At 38.1% G+C, this 15749-nt stretch overlaps 1 protein-coding gene across 9 annotated transcripts in view; it reads right to left on the reverse strand.

Annotated features, from left to right (window-relative positions):
* The window catches only part of LOC311087309 (uncharacterized protein), a 504672-nt gene that overhangs the window by 316045 nt on the left and 172878 nt on the right, over positions 1–15749 (reverse strand). For all 9 annotated transcript variants that reach the window (XM_084120622.1, XM_084120620.1, XM_084120623.1 and 6 more), the window contains exons 13-17: positions 11976–12146; positions 8904–9077; positions 7322–7495; positions 6152–6325; positions 4561–4734 (exon numbers count right to left, since the gene is read on the reverse strand). In XM_084120622.1, the coding sequence (XP_083976748.1) occupies positions 4561–4734; positions 6152–6325; positions 7322–7495; positions 8904–9077; positions 11976–12146 (867 nt within the window). The remainder of the gene's footprint in view (positions 1–4560; positions 4735–6151; positions 6326–7321; positions 7496–8903; positions 9078–11975; positions 12147–15749) is intronic.

Below are 15749 nucleotides of genomic sequence, written 5' to 3' on the forward strand. Positions count from 1 at the left end.
TCACAGGAGTGTGTGTTGTTGAGTCTCACAGGAGTGTGTGTGTTGAGTCACACAGGAGTGTGTGTTGTTGAGTCTCACAGGAGTGTGTGTGTTGAGTCTCACAGGAGTGTGTGTTGTTGAGTCTCACAGGAGTGTGTGTGTTGAGTCTCACAGGAGTGTGTGTGTGTTGAGTCTCACAGGAGTGTGTGTGTGTGTTGAGTCTCACAGGTTCAGTTTAGACTCTATAAAGCATCAGTGTGTGTTCAGTGTGTTAAAGACTCGCTCTACTATGCTTCTCTCACAGGAGTGTGTGTGTGTTGAGTCTCACAGGAGTGTGTGTGTTGAGTCTCACAGGAGTGTGTGTGTTGAGTCTCACAGGAGTGTGTGTGTTGTTGAGTCTCACAGGAGTGTGTGTGTGTTGAGTCTCACAGGTTCAGACTCTATAAAGCATCAGTGTGTGTTCAGTGTGTTATAGACTCGCTCTACTATGCTTCTCTCACAGGAGTGTGTGTGTTGAGTCTCACAGGAGTGTGTGTGTTGTTGAGTCTCACAGGAGTGTGTGTTGTTGAGTCTCACAGGTTCAGACTCTATAAAGCATCAGTGTGTGTTCAGTGTGTTATAGACTCGCTCTACTATGCTTCTCTCACAGGAGTGTGTGTGTTGAGTCTCACAGGAGTGTGTGTGTTGTTGAGTCTCACAGGAGTGTGTGTGTTGAGTCTCACAGGTTCAGACTCTATAAAGCATCAGTGTGTGTTCAGCGTGTTAAAGACTCGCTCTACTATGCTTCTCTCACAGGAGTGTGTGTGTGTTGAGTCTCACAGGAGTGTGTGTGAGTCTCACAGGAGTGTGTGTGTGTTGAGTCTCACAGGAGTGTGTGTGAGTCTCACAGGAGTGTGTGTGTTGAGTCTCACAGGAGTGTGTGTGTGTTGAGTCTCACAGGAGTGTGTGTGTTGAGTCTCACAGGAGTGTGTGTGTTGTTGAGTCTCACAGGAGTGTGTGTGTGTTGAGTCTCACAGGTTCAGACTCTATAAAGCATCAGTGTGTGTTCAGTGTGTTAAAGACTCGCTCTACTACGCTTCTCTCACAGGAGTGTGTGTGTGTTGAGTCTCACAGGAGTGTGTGTGTTGAGTCTCACAGGAGTGTGTGTGTGTTGAGTCTCACAGGAGTGTGTGTGTTGAGTCTCACAGGAGTGTGTGTGTGTTGAGTCTCACAGGAGTGTGTGTGCCTTCTCCAAAGGCGAGATCATCAGCCGCCCGTCTCCTCTGTGCACACATTACACACATTACACACATTACACACGCTGAGGAGAACTGCTCTAGGCTGTCGAGTTACTGATGTGATGAAGTGTTAGTGCACCTGTCACTCATAACTTATAGTTACATACAAGATCAGGGAAAGATTCCAGTTCTTTAACAATGAACAATCATAATGACAATAAACAAATGTTGTAATGCAAGATTTCGTTTAAGAATGGAATTATCTATACCTCTACATGCTTGTTTTTTTGAGAACTTGAAAAAATTCTAAAGTAATGACACCTCTAGTATGGTTTGTCGAGTGCTTTGTCCAGTATACATACATACATACATACATATATATATATATATATATATATATATATATATATATATATATATATATATATATGTGTTAGACTGGAGTAATGGATAACTTCTAATAAAGAACAGAAATTACATTACATTAAATCTCAGTTGGAAACATAATGTCACGTTTCTCCATACTTTTAAAAAGACATTTAGTAAGAAATGGAACTTAAATACAATATAAGTACTCTGGTTGAATTTACCACGTAGCTTACAACATTTATAGAGGCAGACAAGATAATCTTTTCAGGAGTATTTATTTTCACTGTTAAATGAAAAATGCTGCCCGATCCACAGGCTCATAATTCACGTACAACTGTTCCTTTAAGAAATACGGCCAAAAGCACCGAGGGGGAGGGCTTAACAACCATCCAACATTTTTTAAGGTGGAACGAATAGTTCGACGAATAAGGAGCTGGCGAAAAAGGAGCTGGAGTCAGCCTCGTCTCCGCTCGCGTCTCAGCTTGATACCGATCTTTCTCTGGAAACTTTCTCTCAACTAGAGCAACTAGAGCGGAGCTAACCTTTCACCTCACCAATCAAATTAATTCAGAAACATTTTTCTATTCTTTGAATTATTTATAATAAAATAAATACAATTTATTTCTTATTCTTCTCTTACTATTAGTTTCATAGCGATATGAATAAACTAATACTAATTATAATTACTAGTGACCCAAATTAATGTACTGGGTTACACTTGCATCATAGTATGCGATTATTGTTAGGTAAACATGCAATTTATTCTGTTATGATTAATGCCCCATATAGGCTTATAATAGGGTATTAAGTATAATTGTGACTGTGTAAGAAAAGTGTTGTATAAGAAGGACACGTTATAAGGTTTTTATAAGAAACCTGATTATATGGAAACACTGTATAAGGTTTTTATAATAAACCTTATTATGAAGAAAAGCACTGTAAAGAGTTTTTATAAGAAACTCTTGAATGTGGTTTATAGAAAAGACACTGAGACATGTTTCTATAAAATTGTTTTATTGATAAATTTGATTGGTTAAAGAAAAAGACACTGTAAACCATTTGTGGAAAAGTCATTTATTGAGATTTATATATATATAAAAAAATACCACACTGTATTGTGATTTCTGGATTTTTGTTTTTAGATGATGTCTCTCACAGTGGACATGCACCTACGATGACAATTTCAGACCCCTCCATGATTTCCAAGTGGGAGAACTTGCAAAATAGCAGAGTGTTCAAATACTTATTTTCCTCACTGTATATATATATATACACACACACACACACACACACACACACACACACACATATAACAGATCAGAGGCACAAATGTATTCCAAAACCAAAAAAATCTATAAATAATATTTTTTTTATATAAGACATGTACAACTTCACATAAAATATCAATGAAATATACAAATCAGAATCAACAATATATTCCCAATTCCAAAACTTGGATTTCACACAAAACTAAATAGATATTTATAATAATTAATTATTATAAATAATTATTATACATCCTAAACCAACATTGATCATTCAATATCACGTTTCTAATACGCATGCTAACACACACACTGCTTTATTTAATTGTGAAGTCTGAGTCTCTTCCACCTTTATGAATCACATTTACACATTTATTTCTCCTCATAGACAGTAGTGAGACTCTTCTGTGGATCAGCTGATGGTTTCTGCTCCTCTCATGATCATTTCACACTACGATATAACACATTTATCTTCATCTTTATCTACTCTGTAAAGTGGAACAGAAGAGAAAACAATCAGAGTTCAGTGGAACAAAGTGCAAATTATTATATTTCAATTACTGTTTTTTTTTTTTGTAAAAATAAGTTAAATTGAATTCCTGTAATCAGATTAATTACTGACTCTACATGATCTTGCATAGATATTTGTGTTTTAAATATAATGGATGTAAAGCATGAATCATGTGTGTGTGTGTGTGTGTGTGTGTGTGTGTGTGTGTGTGTGTGTGTGTGTGTGTGTGTGTGTCGGTGCGACTCCTATTGAGTCTCTGTAAAGGAGAAACTAATGAGTGTACGGCGTATGGAATAAACCACAGGGAGCAAATACAAATGTTATTTTGAGTTCAAACACAAACCTTTAGTTAAAGCCGTTTGTCCTCTAGTTTAAACATGTTTGTAGGCTCTTAGTAAATAACTGAGAGTAAAGTAAGTGTAAAGTAGTGTGACGTGTTGCTTGTCACAGTAAAAACACACTAGAGACAGAGACATTCCTCATGTGAGCTGGACGCTGTGAGCTGAAGCTGGAACTGCACTGATTTTAGCAGGAGTGCAGCGTTTCCTACAATCTGACCAAGTCTGTTTTCACACTGAAATGATTCACTTCTACTGACACAGTTCATAAAGCAGGTGTTGATGTATAAAGCTGTGACACTGAGCTTTTCTTCTCTTTCCTCCTTTGTGTTAAACATTTCAATAACTTCACATTTTGTTCTCACACAAACCCTTTGTTGCAATAAAGCTTAATGATAATTTCCTTTCACGAATGTTTGAAAGGTTTGTTCACATATCAGAGGTAAATGAAGATCTCTTTAATATCTCAGTGATGTTTCCTCACCTCAGGACACAGTTTGAGTCTCGTAGCTCGTCTCTGAGCCGCTGCTTTGAGTCTCCTATCTTATTGCCTCTCAGATCAAGCTCTTTTAGAAACTGCAGTGCTTTTGAGTTAGTCAAAGACTGAGTTAGAGAAGAAACATCTGTAATGCCACAGAGATATAGTCTAGAAAGACACAAACAGAGGAAGAGAGATTATCTTACAAACAAATCATGAATGTGAAGAATTTTACACAAATATAATGTGAACTCAGACTCACTGTGAGATATTGAGAATAAAGTGTTTTAGTTTAAAACCCCAGAAAGTGCACTGCTATAAACACTGACACATAAGCCCTGCTGTCTTCAAATAAATAAACTTCAGTCACACTGTAATTGCTGTACAGTATAATGATACTAACTGTAGTTTCTCCAGCTTGAGTTGTGGGTTCATCAGTAGATCACTGAGGTTTTTCACTCCAGAGTCTCCTAGTGTATTCAGGCTCAGGTCCAGCTCTCTCAGGTGTGACGGGTTTGATCTCAGAGCTGAAGTCAGGATGAGACTCTGTTTCTCTGTAATACTGCATCTCCACAGACTGAAGACAGAAAGAGAAAATGACTCAGATCTATGATGATCAACTGACGTGTTCATCTTCATCCAGCAGACTTTTGCTGACAAATAAACAGGGATATCAAGGTAAAGGTAACATGGAGAAAGACTACACATTGTTCATTTAAATATACTACCAACATTGTAACAAAACAAAGGTTGAAATTGTTGATGTATTCATGTTTACACATTCATTTCATATCATTTTTAAAGGGTCATGAAACCCAAGAAACACATTTTTTGATGACGTGACGCGTGACCTTTCCAACGTGATGATGTAATACGTGGCACATCTCAGAGATGGTACAAGACGGGCATTTGTGGCTAAAAAGTATATATATATATATATATAAACCAAAATGCAGCGAATATCCTTCTTGGAGCGTCTACTTTTGAAAGTCAACATTTAGATTATGTGAACTAAGTTAAATGCATTGTAAAGGCCTAGGTCACTCTGGAATAAATCACAACGTGTTTCATGATAAAAACGTGACTTTAGTTTACAGTCCGGAAAACACAGTAGGTTATAGTAAATTATTTCACGGACCCCCTGGCACTTGAGGACTGAAAGCCTCATAAGAAAGCCCTGTCGAGGCTCTTCCCCGGTGCGGGTCGTGTCGAGCCATTAGTCTGGGTGTTTGATGAGGAAAAGATGAAATGTAGTAGTTGCAATAAACGCGTTCAGAATCCGCACAACTGCAGCAGCGGAGGACTTTTATTCTGCTGAGCGGAGCTGAGGAAGAACTGATGACGGGACAGTCTGATCTTCGGCTGACAAATCAGAGGAAAGGAGCGTTTCATTCCCGCCTACGTGTAGAAATCAAATATTCAAGCTGTTTATAAATGTTTCTACCTGAGAATGAAAAGTGAAAAATCAAGCTGAATACTTGTTTTTAGTTTTTAAAAAAAATTATAGAGACGAAAAAGGAAGTGTTTTCTCGTTTCTCTACTTTCAATATTAAATCAATAACGAATGAACACACGACACGGTCCGTGTATCATCTGATCATTTCATTTCCTGTTTGGAATGGAATAACGAGAAATGAAAAGACGGATCGTTTATTCGGTGTTTCGTTTAGTTTAATAAACGGAAAATGAGATTTCGGCTCGATTTCTAAGTTTTCGTTTGTGGTTTACAAATCGGTTTATGGCTTTGATATTTCGTTTGCACATGTGGGCGGCGCTGAAACGGCCCTTTCATCTGATTGGTCAAACCGCTTCGTCTTCAGTACAGCCAGAATAAGAGTCCGTACGGCACACTCACATCCCACTTTAACCCCCTGTGAGCAATAGGGGAAACCCAGAAAGTGCACTGCTATAAACACTGACACATAAGCCCTGCTGTCTTCAAATAAATAAACTTCAGTCACACTGTAATTGCTGTACAGTATAATGATACTAACTGTAGTTTCTCCAGCTTGAGTTGTGGGTTCATCAGTAGATCACTGAGGTTTTTCACTGCAGAGTCTCCTAGTTTATTCCCGCTCAGGTCCAGCTCTCTCAGGTGTGACGGGTTTGATCTCAGAGCTGAAGTCACATCAGAACAACCTTCATCTGTCATATCACAGCCTCTTAAACTACATTAGCAGAGAGAGAGAAGAAAATAAGACAGAAGAAAAGAAAACTCTTTATTCTGTAAAGTCACATCATCTTCATAAGCAAATAAAGCAGAGGAAGAGAGATCTTCATCTTTATTTCACCAGATCACAAAATACTAAGTTTGCACAAATACAATGTTAAAGTGTTTTAGTTTAAACTGTTGAAGTGATTTCAAGGCGAGACACTACAGGTGAATGGGGTAAATGTTTTAACTAGGAGATATCACCATGAAACTTTCCCAGTTGATTACCTACATTAAGATGAGAAAATAATGTATTACAAGTTTTCTGTAATTTAATGTTTAAATATGCAAATTAGGCAATATCTAATTAAATATGCACTAATTTGCATAGATTTTAAAAAACAAAATCTGAGTATTGGATAAAGCCAGATTAAAAATTACTTTTTCATTGAGTTCACATATTAGATGGGAAAAAAATGACAGACGGATTTATGGATATCTACTTTTGTTATCCTGTAAATCAGAATATACTGTCAATATGATGTCAAAATGATCAAAATGATTTTCGCCATGTTTTTTGGAATAAAATGTTATATAAATCAGGCTAGGAATAATTTATTTACAAATCCCTCTGTAAATGTCTTCATAATATAACTAGGTAGACGACTGGAGAGTTCGGTGTCTATCGGTGCGACTGAAGTGGAGATTTCAGAGAGAAAACGGCTTTAAAGATTTATCATCAGCCAATGAGATTGCGCATTCAGCCCGCAAACAGACAAAGTGTGTAAAATAAAGACCTAGATGTGTATTTCTGACTGTTTCTCACAATCAGGACATTGTATTAAATGCTGGAAATTAAACAATTACTAACTAGATAAAAACACATAAAATGTAAGCAAAAGGGAAACCCCAGAAAGTGCACTGCTATAAACACTGACACATAAGCCCTGCTGTCTTCAAATAAATAAACTTCAGTCACACTGTAATTGCTGTACAGTATAATGATACTAACTGTAGTTTCTCCAGCTTGAATTGTGGGTTCATCAGTAGATCACTGAGGTTTTTCACTCCAGAGTCTCCTAGTGTATTCCAGCTCAGGTCCAGCTCTCTCAGGTGTGACGGGTTTGATCTCAGAGCTGAAGTCAGGATGAGACTCTGTTTCTCTGTAATACTGCATCTATACAGACTGAAGACAGAAAGAGAAAATGACTCAGATCTATGATGATCAACTAACGTGTTCATCTTCATCCAGCAGACTTTTGCTGACAAATAAACAGGGATATCAAGGTAAAGGTAACATGGAGAAAGACTACACATTGTTCATTTAAATATACTACCAACATTGTAACAAAACAAAGGTTGAAATTGTTGATGTATTCATGTTTACACATTCATTTCATATCATTTTTAAAGGGTCATGAAACCCCAAAACACATTTTTGATGACGTGACGCGTGACCTTTCCAACGTGATGACGTGATATGGGCACATCTCAGAGATGGTACAAGACGGGCATTTGTGGATAAAAAGTATATATAAAAACAAACCAAAATACAGCGAATATCCTTCTTGGAGCGTCTACTTTTGAAAGTCAACATTTAGATTATGTGAACTAAGTTAAATGCATTGTAAAGGCCTAGGTCACTCTGGAATAAATCACAACATGTTTCATGATAAAAACGTGACTTTAGTTTACAGTCCGGAAAATACAGTAGGTTATAGTAAATTATTTCACGGACCCCCTGGCACTTGAGGACTGAAAGCCTCATAAGAAAGCCCTGTCGAGGCTCTTCCCCGGTGCGGGTCGTGTCGAGCCATTAGTCTGGGTGTTTGATGAGGAAAAGATGAAATGTAGTAGTTGCAATAAACGCGTTCAGAATCCGCACAACTGCAGCAGCGGAGGACTTTTATTCTGCTGAGCGGAGCTGAGGAAGAACTGATGACGGGACAGTTTGATCTTCGGCTGACAAATCAGAGGAAAGGAGCGTTTCATTCCCGCCTACGTGTAGAAATCGAATATTCAAGCTGTTTATAAATGTTTCTACCTGAGAACGAAAAGTGAAAAATCAAGCTGAATACTTGTTTTTAGTTTTTAAAAAAAATTATAGAGACGAAAAAGGAAGTGTTTTCTCGTTTCTCTACTTTCAATATTAAATCAATAACGAATGAACACACGACACGGTCCGTGTATCATCTGATCATTTCATTTCCTGTTTGGAATGGAATAACGAGAAATGAAAAGACGGATCGTTTATTCGGTGTTTCGTTTAGTTTAATAAACGGAAAATGAGATTTCGGCTCGATTTCTAAGTTTTCGTTTGTGGTTTACAAATCGGTTTATGGCTTTGATATTTCGTTTGCACATGTGGGCGGCGCTGAAACGCCCCTTTCATCTGATTGGTCAAACCGCTTCGTCTTCAGTACAGCCAGAATAAGAGTCCGTACGGCACACTCACATCCCACTTTAACCCCCTGTGAGCAATAGGGGAAACCCAGAAAGTGCACTGCTATAAACACTGACACATAAGCCCTGCTGTCTTCAAATAAATAAACTTCAGTCACACTGTAATTGCTGTACAGTATAATGATACTAACTGTAGTTTCTCCAGCTTGAATTGTGGGTTCATCAGTAGATCACTGAGGTTTTTCACTCCAGAGTCTCCTAGTGTATTCCCGTTCAGGTCCAGCTCTCTCAGGTGTGACGGGTTTGATCTCAGAGCTGAAGTCAGGATGAGACTCTGTTCCTCTGTAATACTGCATCTATACAGACTGAAGACAGAAAGAGAAAATGACTCAGATCTATGATGATCAACTAACGTGTTCATCTTCATCCAGCAGACTTTTGCTGACAAATAAACAGGGATATCAAGGTAAAGGTAACATGGAGAAAGACTACACATTGTTCATTTAAATATACTACCAACCAGTTGATCTATTTATGTTAGTACACACATTCATTTAATTTAATCTTTAAGGTTCTTTCATGTCAGTGTCACCCTTGGTTTGCTCACTGGGTCAAATGTGTTTATGTCGGTTGTTTTCAGACACATTGTCTACTTGCTAAAACTTTACAGTAAGGTTTCATTTGTTAATGTAAGGATGGATTTTACTAAAACTGAATTCAAGAATTCTAACCTGCAATAAAACAATAAAACTCACTAATCTGAAGAAGAGATCTATGGGACAGAGAGCACAACACAACTTCTCCAATCTCGTCTCTTCCCCCCATGCTGAGTTCCTGACTCCTCACTCTATCTTCTCCCCTCCAGGTCTCATTCAGTCATGCAAAACACACACACACACACACACACACCTACTGTCTCCAGTTGTTTTATGAGAGGTCAAAATAAATACTTCTGGTGCGAATGGTAAAGAAGTTTCATTCCCGCAGCAGGAGAGCAGTCAGAACAAAGAAAACAATGCCTGTTCTTCTGATGTGGGAGATGCCCCAATAAAGATCGTTGATAACATTTGTCTTTATCCCCCAAACTCAGGCGGGACCACTTGGGGCACGGGAAAGGGTCCAGCAAAAGCTGAATAAATATTTGGGTGCTAGATGTTTATTGTTCTTTTGTTCCACTTGGGTATTTAAAGGGAATGGGCAAACCACTCAAGGAAGCATCTGTGAACAGAACTTCCCACACTGTTGCTGTGTGTCTCTATCGCCAGGTATGCTGACTCTTTTAAACTATTTTTGATATTGCATTTTGAATGATGTCTTTATTATATGCTGATCAGTTGTGTACTATGTATTCTTTTTAATTCTTTTTATTGGATGTTTAATTCTGCCTGGCAAAAATAAATGTTAACCTTGATTTATTCTGCATTCTTCTGAAATCATTATTTCCAGTAGATTAAAAGTGTAGTCTGGTGTTTCCGCAAATCTTTGTCCAGGATAGATCAAACTGAAGGGACCTTGAATGGACCATGGGGCACATCTTAGGAAGACCTTCTGATTTCTGGCTATTCCCTGACTTAGCATGTTGTACACTGCAAATATTATAATAAATTACACCTATGAGTCTGCAGTGAGCATAGGGTAAAACACTTGCAATGCACCCTCTGACTATTTCAGGACTTTATTATGAGAAATTATGAGATGCCCAGAATAATCCTTGGTCTAAATTAAATCACAACTAATCCGAGGATCAGCTGTTAAGATAGAAAATTTGAAAAAACAAAGAGTCACTTAAATTTGGAGTCAGATTAAATTATTCATGGAGTCAGAATTAAAATTGGAAATCAACTGTTTAATAAATTAAAGTGATTTTTTCAGAAGCGCCCGAAAAGACATACACGCTGAATTCCCTTCGAACCAAGACAACGGACACCGTCTTTGGGCCGGTGATTGGAGCTTACATTAACATTAACTACATTAGTTAACATGAACCAATGATGGACAATACTATACAGCATTTAATAACCTTAAGTTTAAACATTTACTAATACATTTTTAAATACAAAAGTTTTCTGTTAACATTAGTAAATCCCCTGTGAACTAACATGAACAAAGAATAACTGTATAAACTAACATGATCAGATTAAGGAATAAAAGTATTTCCTTAAGCAGAAGACAATCAAACAAGTTTTGTAAAAGGCAGTTCATCTGCTTTAGTGCTGCACCGTGATAGCCTGGTTCTACCAGACTCTCGTACATTTCATTTGTACAGAGAGTCTGGCCTCTCTCCATTGACAAGCGTTAACTTCCTTGTAGGCGGGTACTCTGTTGAAGTTTAAAACTATTGGATCTGACCAGAGTCACTCTGGATCTGCCATAACCAATTGCTAACGTTTGGTCGTGACGTATGTCAACTCAAACTAGCGCACGATCTCAACGTCATCGTTCTCAGCCACTCCCCCTGTTCGATGATTGGACCGGTTAAAAATTGATCGGAGAAAACCAAAGAATACACCACAATCCCAGACGGAGTACTGAAGGAAAATGAAATTGAGCGGAAGTACGTAGGAGGGCGGAGCCAGGCTAGCACCGTGAGGCAGTGTCAGTGTATTTTATGGATGGCTCAGCTAAACAGGCCAATAAGAGACTATTAACTACTATTATTCCTTTTAATTATACTAATGTCTAATTAAAACATCTACAAATGTATAAAACTGATCAGAGATCAGGTAAAACCCACAGACACTTGTTCAGTCTCAGTGAATCTGCATGATTCATGGGTTCACAGAGATCATCGCCCCCCAGTGGTGAACCATTGACATTTCCAAACGTTTGGAAACAGTTATGACGTAACGAAGCCTCGTTTACTGAAATCACGTGACTTTGGCAGTTTGATACACACTCGTAAAGGTTTAATAGCTTCATGAAGCGTGTTTCGAAAGCGCCCATCACTAGCGTTCAGTCAACTTACCTTCAGTGGATCTTATTACAGGCAGATACTGATCACAGACTTTAAAATGTACTTGTTCAATTTTTACAAGTTAAAGTATATGCTGCACCAAAATTAGATATTTGTGAAATACAAAGATTAAATTGAAAGCAGTTATGAACAGTTCTGATCCCGATGTCTGAAAATAACATTGTTCTGCCTCTACAGAAACTGCAATAATTATTGACCCATGATCAAACTGTCTGTCTGGAAATATTATCATCAGCTAACATTACAACTAAAAGTAAAGAGATATTATAAATAAATGAGCAATACTCACGTCAGTGTGTTGAGTTGACAGTGTTTATCCTGCAGTAGAGCAGCGATCTGATTCACTCGTGTGTCTCCTAGTTCATGATTACTCAGATTCAGCTCTCTCTGGAGTAACGGGTTTATTCCCACAACTCTCTTCACATACTGACAGGCTTCCTCTGCAGCAGGACTCACAAACCTGCAGAAGAGGCAATTCAGGTATACACTAAATGTCCATTGCATTACAAAAATGATTGATACGATAAAAAAACTTAACTATTGTTTTAAAGACAAGCTTAAGTTAGTTATTTAGATGTCAAAATTTTCTTTAAACATTTAAATACACAAATAAATATATATATTTAAAAGAAACTAGAGCAACACTCAGTCCTAAAGCAAACTCATAAGAACAGAAACGTCTCGCAGAGCAGAAGGGCAAAAGCTCACTAGATCATGATTTTCAGTATGAATACAGAGTGTGAAATTAAGATCTTTCTGTCTTTAAAGCAGGAGGAGTGAGAAACATCAGCACAGAGAAAACTGGCTTGTGAAACTGCATGTTTGTGGACATCTGGAGACTCATAGACCTGCTGTAGAGAGATGCAGTGAATCTGGGCTTGATGGAAAACTATTATTGTTAATTATCAAGGTATACTCCTGAATGTCAGCACATATACTGACCAATAATGTCTATTTGACCTGTAGCTCGTATCACAGCTAAACTGTGTTGACGGTTATCATCATCATGACAGAACCTGCAGCATCTGATCTGATCTTGATCATTTTGATGCAACAAATTGTCCAGCTTATTAAATAACTAAAATAATATACTAGTTATTAATATTTAGCCTGCATATAGCTAATGTAGTTAATTATTTGATCCTGTATGGGCTGAAATATGTGCCACCAGAAACTGAATTTGAATCATTTATATTTGAATTTGAATTGCTAAACTTGAATAATTGCATTGAAAAACTGAATTTGAATCACATAATTTGAAATTGTATTGTTTAATTTGAATAATTGCATTGAAAAACTGAATCTGAATTGTATAATTTGAAATTGAATTTATTTGTTTTGAACTGAAGTCCAATACAATTTGATCCTCACTGAAAATTCAACTCTCTATATATCCTCACATTCAGTTCTCACAATTCAGATTCAGATCACTAAATTCAATTTCAAGTTACTGTGACAGACATCCGGGTAGTTGGAGGATGAAGGAAGAGCAATCGAGCGCAGATCGATAGATAGAGTTCAGTGGCGAAGATACACAGTACTCCTCTTCGGCCAATCAGCACCTACGCTTTGGAGCACAGTACCAGCAATGAAACGGCGAAGAAGTGCTTGCCTCACCTTGACCCATATATATACACTCACCTAAAGGATTATTAGGAACACCATACTAATACTGTGTTTGACCCCCTTTCGCCTTCAGAACTGCCTTAATTCTACGTGGCATTGATTCAACAAGGTGCTGAAAGCATTCTTTAGAAATGTTGGCCCATATTGATAGGATAGCATCTTGCAGTTGATGGAGATTTGTGGGATGCACATCCAGGGCACGAAGCTCCCGTTGCACCACATCCCAAAGATGCTCTATTGGGTTGAGATCTGGTGACTGTGGGGGCCATTTTAGTACAGTGAACTCATTGTCATGTTCAAGGAACCAATTTGAAATGATTCGAGCTTTGTGACATGGTGCATTATCCTGCTGGAAGTAGCCATCAGAAGATGGGTACATGGTGGTCATAAAGGGATGGACATGGTCAGAAACAATGCTCAGGTAGGCCGTGGCATTTAAACGATGCCCAATTGGCACTAAGGGGCCTAAAGTGTGCCAAGAAAACATCCCCCACACCATTACACCACCACCACCAGCCTGCACAGTGGTAACAAGGCATGATGGATCCATGTTCTCATTCTGTTTACGCCAAATTCTGACTCTACCATCTGAATGTCTCAACAGAAATCGAGACTCATCATACCAGGCAACATTTTTCCAGTCTTTAACTGTCCAATTTTGGTGAGCTCGTGCAAATTGTAGCCTCTTTTTCCTATTTGTAGTGGAGATGAGTGGTACCCGGTGGGGTCTTCTGCTGTTGTAGCCCATCCGCCTCAAGGTTGTGCGTGTTGTGGCTTCACAAATGCTTTGCTGCATACCTCGGTTGTAACGAGTGGTTATTTCAGTCAAAGTTGCTCTTCTATCAGCTTGAATCAGTCGGCCCATTCTCCTCTAGCATCAACAAGGCATTTTCGCCCACAGGACTGCCGCATACTGGATGTTTTTCCCTTTTCACACCATTCTTTGTAAACCCTAGAAATGGTTGTGCGTGAAAATCCCAGTAACTGAGCAGATTGTGAAATACTCAGACCGGCCCGTCTGGCACCAACAACCATGCCACGCTCAAAATTGCTTAAATCACCTTTCTTTCCCATTCTGACATTCAGTTTGGAGTTCAGGAGATTGTCTTGACCAGTATGGAAGTAAAATAATGTAAAATGTTTTTGAAACAAAAAAGCCTGTTGAATTGCACTACTTGAAAAAAATAGGCATTGCATTAACCATGCTTGCATTTTAATGCATTGTATTTTTAGGGCTTGCATTTTTATGGACTGAAATTCAACATGGTAGAATATTTAAGCTGTGAATATTTCAATTAAAAACATTTCAAACACATTTCCATTATTAAAAATTCAATAATCCATATTCACCTTTCATATTTCACTTCCAAAATATTCAAACTGTTTAAAAATACAACCTATAATATTCAACAGGCAATTTTCGGTCCATTTTATTTCGCTTTGCAAATTCGCTTCGACAAATTCAGTGGTTCAAATTCAACAGTAAATTCAACGGAACTGCAGGAAAAGCAGTAGATTGCCGAGCATGCTCTTCATCTGCTGTTAGTCAACCCCACCAGCAGGTGGTGCAAAAGCGTGTTGTTGACGAAGACCAGCAACAGTTAGAGCAAGCCATTCATTCATAAAACTCATTTAACAGCAATGTAAGTGTATTTGTGATTATTATGACGGCGGTTTTATGTTAAATTCAGTGTCTTCACGGTTACTTTCCCTGTGTAACCTACATGCATCTTTCTCTACCGTGAACAAGATTATAATGTTATTCCCCGATGCGGATATACAGATCCAATGTTACATTTTTGAGGTTGACATATATTTCTCTTGGTTGTTTAGTTGCCTTAACTTTATATTGTGGCGATGTGCTGCATGCAGGCTATTAGGGTTTCCCTCAATACTTCAGGATTCCCCTGCTGGACATATAAAACGCTTAACGTAGCTTAATGGACTAATTACAGTGATATAAAAGACCAAACTCGCAGGCAAGCAGATGGACTCAGAATAACGCGCAAAGTTTAATGCTGAGCGTTTCCCAGTGATAGACTGGCATAAAGTTGGCTTGACGTTGGACATTCGCACATTTAGGGACCGTCTCTAAAGTGTATACGACTTTGGTATACACGTTTCTAACTTCAATAGCATTTGAATAGAACGACTTACAGTCATAAAACCAACTGTAAAGTTGTTCATGTAGTGTCAGGCATACTGCGCACCCTTTGGATTTTTGATATTTATTCAAATAAATGTAAGTTTGCTATTGAAGTTAGAAACGTGTATGCCAATGTTGTATGCAACTTTGGAGACGGTCCCTAAATGTGCGAATGTCCAAATGTCAAGCCAATTTTACATTTATTAGGCTACATTTAGTCATTTATTTAGCAGACGCTTTTATCCAAAGCGATTTACAGTTAAAACTAACAATAGGAGGACAACAATATGC

This window comes from Abramis brama (genome assembly GCF_963993115.1).
Source record: "Abramis brama genome assembly, chromosome: 7".
Classification (NCBI taxonomy): domain Eukaryota; kingdom Metazoa; phylum Chordata; class Actinopteri; order Cypriniformes; family Leuciscidae; genus Abramis; species Abramis brama.